This window comes from Patagioenas fasciata, chromosome 1 (genome assembly GCF_037038585.1).
Source record: "Patagioenas fasciata isolate bPatFas1 chromosome 1, bPatFas1.hap1, whole genome shotgun sequence".
NCBI classification, from domain to species: domain Eukaryota; kingdom Metazoa; phylum Chordata; class Aves; order Columbiformes; family Columbidae; genus Patagioenas; species Patagioenas fasciata.
In genome coordinates, this window is record NC_092520.1 from 41,383,615 (window position 1) to 41,392,265 (window position 8,651).

At 41.3% G+C, this 8,651-nt stretch overlaps 1 protein-coding gene across 12 annotated transcripts in view; it reads right to left on the reverse strand.

Annotated features, from left to right (window-relative positions):
- Positions 1–8,498, reverse strand: part of PCDH9 (protocadherin 9) — a 678,879-nt gene extending 670,381 nt beyond the window's left edge. For 11 of the 12 annotated variants that reach the window (XR_011738216.1, XM_071806027.1, XM_065834000.2 and 8 more), the window contains exons 1-2: positions 7,927–8,498; positions 3,547–6,713 (exon numbers count right to left, since the gene is read on the reverse strand). Coding sequence is in view for 11 of the 12 variants with exons in the window: in XM_071806027.1 (XP_071662128.1) it covers positions 3,547–6,582 (3,036 nt within the window). In the remaining variant the exon portion in view is untranslated. The remainder of the gene's footprint in view (positions 1–3,546; positions 6,714–7,926) is intronic. The other variant, XM_071806015.1, reaches the window with a different exon arrangement.
- Between the last annotated feature and the right edge of the window lie 153 nt (positions 8,499–8,651).

Here is an 8,651-nt window from a genome sequence, read left to right on the forward strand (position 1 = left end):
ATCAAATACTGAAAAGAACACTGATTGAGAAGCCTGCATAGATTTCAGTATTCTTTATGAGTCATAACACTGATTTTGGAAGCTTAGCTATAGAAGCTGGTGGTGTGCAGCATCCTTTCCATACTACTAATTATGTGAATTAGCATTTAGAACAATCCCAAGTTCAAGTATTCAAAAATGCTCTTTTCAGAGCATCCACCAGGTTTACTGCAAGATAGGCACTTGAAGAAGGCTTTGGTTTTTATTACATACTGGGTACTTCTGAAACATCAGCCTGTGCAATTCAAAGTGACATTTCAAGAATTAATCGCAGAACTTTCACTAAATTTATTGATGATTGCACAGAAGTTGCCCAGCAAAAAAAAAAAAAAAAAAAAAAATTTGAATGGAACAATTTATTTGTGAATTCTAGAAGCTTCCTGACTTAGGACCCAGTTCTAACTGATTTCTAGGGTCAAGTTCCCATTAAAAGTAACAGGATTTTGCTTGAATGAAGTCCAAGTGGGGACTTAATTCTCAGCTCTCTATTAATATTAATGTATCTGCAAGATACATTGCATGTGTATTTGCCTTGGACTGAAAGAAACTATAAGTAAGAGTGGAGTATGCTAGTAATTCTTAGATGTATATTAATCTTATATTACTTCTTTCCCTATGGTAACGTCCTCCACAACAATTCCCACACCCTTTACAAACCACAGAATGAAAACTTGGCAAATATATAGGTAACTTAACACAACTTCTAACTTCAGGTACAGAGAAAGTAATTATATTAAACCTCAGGAAAACAGTACAGTGGCACAGAACTAAGTATATCTTCTTAAAGGAATTTTTAAAAATGGTTTTCAGACACTATGGCATTAGCACACACTACTTATTCAGCAAGATTAAGTGTGAATACTTTGCTCAAAGGCCATACTCTATAAGGAATCTATTTAAAAAAAAAAAGCTTTGAAAGTCTATTTAACCCCCATGCCAAGGACTACTATCTAAAATGCATCCAAATTTCAGGAACTACAGACAGAATAATAGGAAAGCTGCTAATGATTACTTCCATTGCCGGCTGTACTCCTCCAGCCAAAAGAAACAAGGGGGCATGAAAAGGTTACGTCCTGTAACACTCGCCATTTAGGTTAGAAAAATACTCTGTCTCCTTCCTCAGAGAGTAAAAATACACAAGTTCAGTTTAGATACCTGTCTACCTAAGAAAGAGTTCTATTTTCAGTTACATATAATATTACAAATTTTGCAGGGAGCGATTCAAATCACATGAGTATCTGTTAACTTCCAAAGGATTCAATAAGACTTCAGTGGAATTGGAATCAGGTCCATATACAGGTATAATGACTGATATCATTATTAAACTGAAACTAGCATATTTACTATAATGAACACAAATAAATCTGAAAATACTGCCAGTAGTTTTTGTTGGTTTTGGTTTTGTTTTTTTTGGAGGGGGTGTTTTTTGTGTTTGTTTGTGGTTTTTGCTTCCCCCCCTCATATTCAATTTCACTGTGTAGAGTTTATACATTCTGTCAGGTAAATAATTTTGGGGGGTTTTAACTGCTTCTAGATGCTGCGGGGGATTAAATCTGAGTTTCCTAACAGAGTTTGGAAAGCTAATTTAAGCTGTATTAACATCTCAGAACAGAAAAAGAATGTGTGGGTTGAGGGTGTTACATTTTGTAAGTAAAGTTGGGGAGAAAACTTCAGCTGAGTAACCACAGACTTTGCAGAGTACTTATATAAATTTGTTGTTTGTTTTTTGTTCGTGTTTTTTTTTAATTGTTTCTTTTTTAACTTATGCTGACAGTATGTATATGGTGCTGTGTAACAGCCTGAAAACGGCTCTGAGAGTATACTCTTCTTTAAAGTCCTTAGGTAAGATTAAGGTTTTGTGAGAACCTTCTGCGATGTTTTCAATGTCTTGTTGTAAGTAAGAACTGTTTTAGAGTAGTTACTTTCGCAGAACTGCCTCAAAAGAGCTTGTTTTATTCTTAGCATCTTGTTAGTGTGACACCTTACAGACACCCAAAGCAAAGACACAATTCTGGGAACATCACATTCATTTTGGATAAGGTTAATGCAACAGCAAGAGGATGACTTTATCCTAAACTTAGCTACTGTCAAAATCTTTTTGCAAAGACAAGCCTAAATGTGTCTCACTTGATTCTCTAGGATTCATATCCCTAATAAATTCAGACAAATCACCATCAGTTAGAGGGTACAGTGCCAGCAGGAATGTGACTCCCAACACCTACAAAAGTTGGTGCAGCGGAAGCGAAGCACTAAAGGAAGCTGCCCTGCAAACGCACGAACTTAACTACTGACCGCTCTAGCGCAACTACCATTAAATAAAAGGTTCTTTGGCTGTAATATCAGCTTGATCCTTCCCTCCCCCCCCCGCCCAAACCAGCTCCTCCGAGCCACTGCAGGGCTGGCCGCGGTCCAGCGGCAGCGCCGCGGTGCCTCAGCGCCATCTACAGGCTGCGCGCACACCGGGGGGCGCTGGCGACAAGACGAACACCAACGAAAATAAATTAAGACAGCGCCGCATTTAAATCTTTATTAGCAAGGAATTATTAGGCCTAAGAAAACCTAATGCTGGATTTGGTTGAAATATGAGTTTCTCAGCCTCCTAATCCCTCTTCATATGGCGCATTTCACAGTTTAAAATGAGTTATGACAGATCACTTATGCATTACTAAGATGAGAAAATATTTACAATGGGCTTTTTTTTTTTTTTTTTCTGCATAATTCAGACGTAGTCAGAGAACGCATTCCTTTCAAAAGTATGCTTTGGCCATTTTTAAAAATATGCAACAAACTATCTATGCAATAACAACTTTAATCTATTACAACAAAATCATTTTGAACTCGAAACAGAGGAAGACTTCCGTATGGCTTAGTTATACCCTACCAACAAACCACGTGCTTCACAGATGAAGTAGCCTGGAAATTTGTCTGTCTTTGTTAGGGAAAAAAAATAACTCCTATAGTAATACTAACTTAACAAGGTTCCAAATCAGCTTGAACTATAAAAGAAATTCAAGCCAACTCACTTCAAAATTTGAAACTGAATGTATACATCCCTTCAGTCTTGAAAGAGTCAAGTTTTCTAACTGAAATTTGGCATATAAAAAACAGTTTTTCTTCTTCAATAACTTTTACATTTGAACAGTCAAATACTGGGGAGAAAAAAAAAAAGTTGCTTTTTTTTCAGCTTTTTTTATGCACATGTGTACATACTTGGATGCATAACAGTCCTTTAACAATCAGTATTCTTCAAAACCCAAAGTATCAGAGGCTTTTCACAAATGCATGGTTAAGCCCCATGTAAATGATAAAGAGGGCAAGGTGGTGGTTTTTTTGTTTATTTTTTTCTTTTTTTTTTTTTTGTTCCCCCCTGTAATATAACTATATTAAATTAGACTGAAAAAAAAAAAAAAAAACCACACAAAACCCCACAGCATAGTGGCACTTTTAATACTGGTTGATAGGGCACTTGTATGCAGTACTTATAGACCAGTAAAAGTGCTCATTTACCTGTCTGGTGTGTAAGGGGCCCTTTGTCTTGAAGCCTCCTTGGGAACTGCACTCTGAGGCACTGAAGTGATCTGAACTAGTGGAAGAGCGTTTGGAAAGGGTGTCACAACCACCAACAAAGGTGTTGTCCAACGGGAGCTCCTGAATCACATGGTGCTTTTTCACTGAAACTGGAGTGTCAGGCTTGAGATGAAAAGCAGACTGCGGAGAGGCAGATTTGTAATGCTTGGCAAGATCAGGACTGTTAGGCTTAAAGGTTGTTGGTGGTGCAGTGCCCCAATCAAATCTTCCTATACTCTGCTCCTCCAGCTCTGCTGGAAGGCTTATTGTCCCGTTGATAGGCTCATGAACTGCATCATCAGGTTTGGACTCCTCAATGGTCACAAAGTTCAAAAGAGAACTCTTTGGAGATTTCCTTTTCTTCCTTTTCTTTTTCTTGTTTTGCTTGTTCTCCTGATTGGGAGACATCCACTCAGCACCTTGCTTGCTCCTCTGAGCGGCTTTGAATCTGGATGCGTGTCGACAGCGAACGAGAACTGTGACAAATATCACAACTATGACAACCATGGCACCTGCCACAATGGCGATCATGATTGTGAGATAGTCCTCGTTTTGGTAGGGTTGGCTGCTGTCCCCTATGTTCCGGTCTAAAGGTGTTTCCATAGTCCTGCGTATCAAGTCATAAATATAAGAGGCATTTCCAGCAGTATCATTTACATACAAAAATACAAGTACAAGAGTATGCAGGGATTTAGGATAACCCAAATCACTTATGTTGACAACTAAGCGATGCAGCCCCACATCATTAGGAGTCGGTTTTTCTTCCAGAGTGATATTACCTGTCACTGGATCAATCCGAAACAAACCCTTGTTATTTCCACTTACTATTGTGTACTTAAGCTCGGCATTCATTCCAGTGTCTATATCCACAGCAAACACTTCGGCTACCACCGATCCTGGAATTGCTGAGAGTGGCACCAGCTTAAAAGAAGTATTGGAAGGTGGGTAGATGACAACGGGGCTGTTGTCATTAACATCCATTACGTTTATGGTTACTTTTGCTGTAGAAGAGCGAGGAGGTTGCCCTCCATCCACTGCCTTAACATCAAAGGTGTAGGAGCTCTGTTGTTCTCGATCAAAAGAAACGTTGGACTTTATAACTCCAGAGTACGGATCCAGCACAAAGTTTTCATTGTCATTCAGGATGGAAAGGGTCACCGCTTTATTTTCTCCAGCATCTGCATCGGTCACTGTGATCACCCCCACTGTGCTGTACTTTGGTAAGTTCTCTGATACGAAAAACTGGAAGTGATTATGAGTAAATTTGGGACTGTTGTCATTTTCGTCCAACACGGTAACAATTACAGCTGCTTGACTCTGCAAAGGAGGGGTGCCATTGTCTCGGGCTGTAACAGTGAAAATGAAACGTTCCTGCTCTTCTCTGTCAAAAACCCTGGAGGCTGTCAAAACTCCTGTCTTTCGATCCAGATCGAAAAAGGAGGCATTAGGGCCAAGCTGATAAACAATGTCTGCATTTTTCCCACTGTCTTCATCTGTGGCACTAATAGTTGTTAAGTATAGACCACGACGGTTGTTTTCAGCAACTGACAGCTCAATTACAGGCTGGCTGAAAATCGGAGGGTTGTCATTTTCATCCTCCAGTTTAACTCTTACCAGGGCAGTCTGGTTCAAACTGGGCTTGCCAGAATCAGAAGCAACAATTTTAAAGCTGAATTCTTTGGTGCCCTCGTAGTCCAACAAGGAAGAGGTCTCCAACAAATACTGGTTGTCGTAAACCGCCTTCAAGTGGAAGGGAACCTCTCTCTCAATGAAACAGATCACTTTGCCATTCACATCAGTGTCCTTATCTGAAACCGTAATTAGGGCAATCTTTGTATTGACAGGATCTTTCTCAGATAAGTACACTGTGCCATTGATGGGACTTATTATGTACCTGAGGTCTATGTTAGGAGGGTTATCATTTACATCAGTGACATTGATGGTGACAGTTGCCCGAGCTGGTGTAGAGCTACCATCACTAGCCAGCACTGTCACTTTGTGAATAGCAGTCTCTTCTCGATCTAGTGACCTCTGAACTGTAATCAGCCCTGTGGTGTTGTTTAAAGCAAAAAATCTTTTGGTTGCGGGGGCAACTTGGGCACCAAAAATATATCTGATTTCTGCATTGCTTCCTATATCAGCATCTGTAGCATGAAGCTGAATTACAGAAGTGCCTACAGGGGCATTCTCTGGTATATGAACCTCTACTTGACTTTCTTTAAATACTGGCCTGTTATCATTGACATCACTTACTGTGACTTGCAGGATGGCTGTGCTGGATTTCTGGGGGGTACCTCCATCCTCCACTTTGATTTTCATCACGTAGGTATCCTTTTGCTCTCTGTCCAAGTTCTGCTGCACGATCAGCTGAGGCCATTTCTCTCCTTCTGGAGTTTCCACAATATCCAGTCCAAAGACACTCTGTCCATTTAACAACTCATAGTGCTGCACACTGTTGAAACCTGTGTCAGGATCAGTTGCTGATGGAATTGGAAAGCGACTGTTGATCAGAGTATTTTCTGGGATGGAGATATTGATGACAGGGGATGGAAACATAGGTGCATTGTCATTAGTGTCCTTTACAATGATTTTTATTTTGATCAGCCTAAAAAAGTCATTGGGGAGAATCACAACTTCAAGTTCAAAGAAACACTCATTTTCGTCTGCATAGGAAGCTCCAGCACAGAGTTTTTCTCTGTCTATTCGGTTAGATGTCGTAAAGATTTCCCCAGTGGTACTGGACACTTTGACCAGAGGGGCATCCCCTGCTTTAGATACCAGTCTGTAGACAAGGCTGGCACTGGTCCCTGTGGCAGCATTGATGTGAGAAATGTTCAGGTCCTTTGGTATGTTTCCTATGGGTACGTTTTCAGGCAGCTCCTCTCTAATAGTGTAAATAAGTTCTTGAGCTATAGCAGAATCCAGCCTTAAACAAGCAATCAAAGCGGTCAACAGGCAAAAATCCCTCAGGTCCATTATAATGTTTTTATTCTTTTTTCCCAGATTTTAGGACTTAAAGGTTTCCAGGGAATGATGCACGATTTGCAAGAGGAGGCATGCATGGACTGCAGGATGCATTACATCTCATTTCTTATTTGGAGACAGCACTGTCAACACAACCACACAGAACAGCATTATTGGTTTTTTAGGCATGGCAAATCCACAATCTCCAACTACTACTTGTTTTTGCAATGCATACTTGCAGCAGTACATTTTCCTACTGGTCTCTTTTACAAGCAATCCCTCTAGACAAATGCACCAATATCCCATTGGCTGTATTTGCACAGAGCGAGAATGGAAATAACTACTTGCAGGATTAAGGGTAGCCACAGTTTCGACACGTACTTTCTGAATAAATTCTTGGTACACCGTGTAATCCATAACGTGCATTCCCCCTCTACCCTCCTCCACCCAGTCATTTGGTGCAAGTAAAAAAAATCTTCCTGCACTACTTCTAGATTCTAACTGCTATGTCAGCTGCCAAATGTAATTTGTTGTTTGCTTCCATACGTATTTTTTAGCTCTTGCTAATCAGATTTTTCTCTGCTCCTTGTGCCTTGCATTCCCTTCTACAGCTACCGTACTGGGAAATAACCACCCGGACATGCTGCTGCTGCAGCAGTCGTCACTGGCTACTTCACATCCCTGTTAACTGATGAGACAATAACAGGACTTAACAGTTTCTTACACTCTCAACTCAATGTTTCCCCTCCAGATGTTGGATATTTCTCCTTCTGTGTAATAGCCTTAAACTTTGTTTGTTTTTAAACACAGTCTTAACCAGGAATCTGGAAATTCCAAATGCAACTTAGGAGCAGACAGCATGTTTACAGATGGGGGGGGGGGGGGGAGAAGTATATTTTCTGATGCCGGGAGGAGGAAAAAAGGTGCAGCGTTTTCCCATTGACACTGATCTCCCTTCAGGATGTTATTGGCAGCTGCCACACATAAATACTGCAGACCAATAATGCAGGTGAAAAAAAAAAAAAAAGAGAGACAGACTTCTGTTTGCATGCTTTGCTAACCGCGAATTATCCATGTGCAAGGCTGCCAAGCACCTACAGTTTGGCAGAACCGGGCAGCCCCTAAGCACTAATCTTATCTGCATTAAGCTGCACGGTAGCTGATGCCCGTGATTACTTCCAGCAGAGTGATGCAGGTAGGGATGCAGAGACAGCGAGTAGGTGAGCCTTTGCCACCAATATCAATTGAATCCGAAACACTGTTTCTTTCTCTAGATAAATATACTGCATGTTGGCTTTATTATTTTTTTTTCTTTAAATGAAATGCATGACAGTGTACGGGTAACTTTGCACTTACGTTGGTTGTATACCTTTGACGATCTGCTGCAGCTAAGCAATGATCTGTTCCAGCAGATACAGCACAATGCATCTGGTAAATCACCAGTTTTGGAGAAATCAGCAGCAGGCAAACGCTTCCTCCTTGAGATATGTGTTGCTTCGGGGTGGCAAATTAGCAACTCCAGGGAACAAATTCACAGTTCTGTCGTTAGTCATCCTCTCCGCGTTTCATTTCTATTAAGCGGCGATCCTTCGGGCGTTTAACGTGCACGCAACAACCCAAACAAACAGCAAGCAAAAATCCGGTGCACTTCTTTAGATCGGGAGTATTTTCCACTCTGCAGTGCACACAATTTCCATCCCTCTCTCAGCAGAGCACTGCCAGCTACATGAAGTCTGCAACTTCTGACTGGAAATGACAAGAGTTGGTCTGGCGGTGCTTCTCTCTCCCTCTTTATCTCTGGGGTGATAGTTAGCGATAGAAAAAAAAAAAAAAATCCTAATAGGTTATTGCTTTAGCAACGGGAGGAAGCGACGGCGCTCTCCCTCCTCCCTCTCAGCCTCTCTCCCTCACACAGGCTCTCTCCTTCTTTCTCTCTCTCTCTGAACTGAAATTCTTGATATAACTCTCAATAAGCCCAGAGGGAGGGTGTGAGCGGCGCTAAGCCACCCCTCCCGCCGCACCCCATTGGCCCGCACCGGCGGGGGCGGTGGATGGCGGAGCGCGGGCCTGGCATTGGCCGC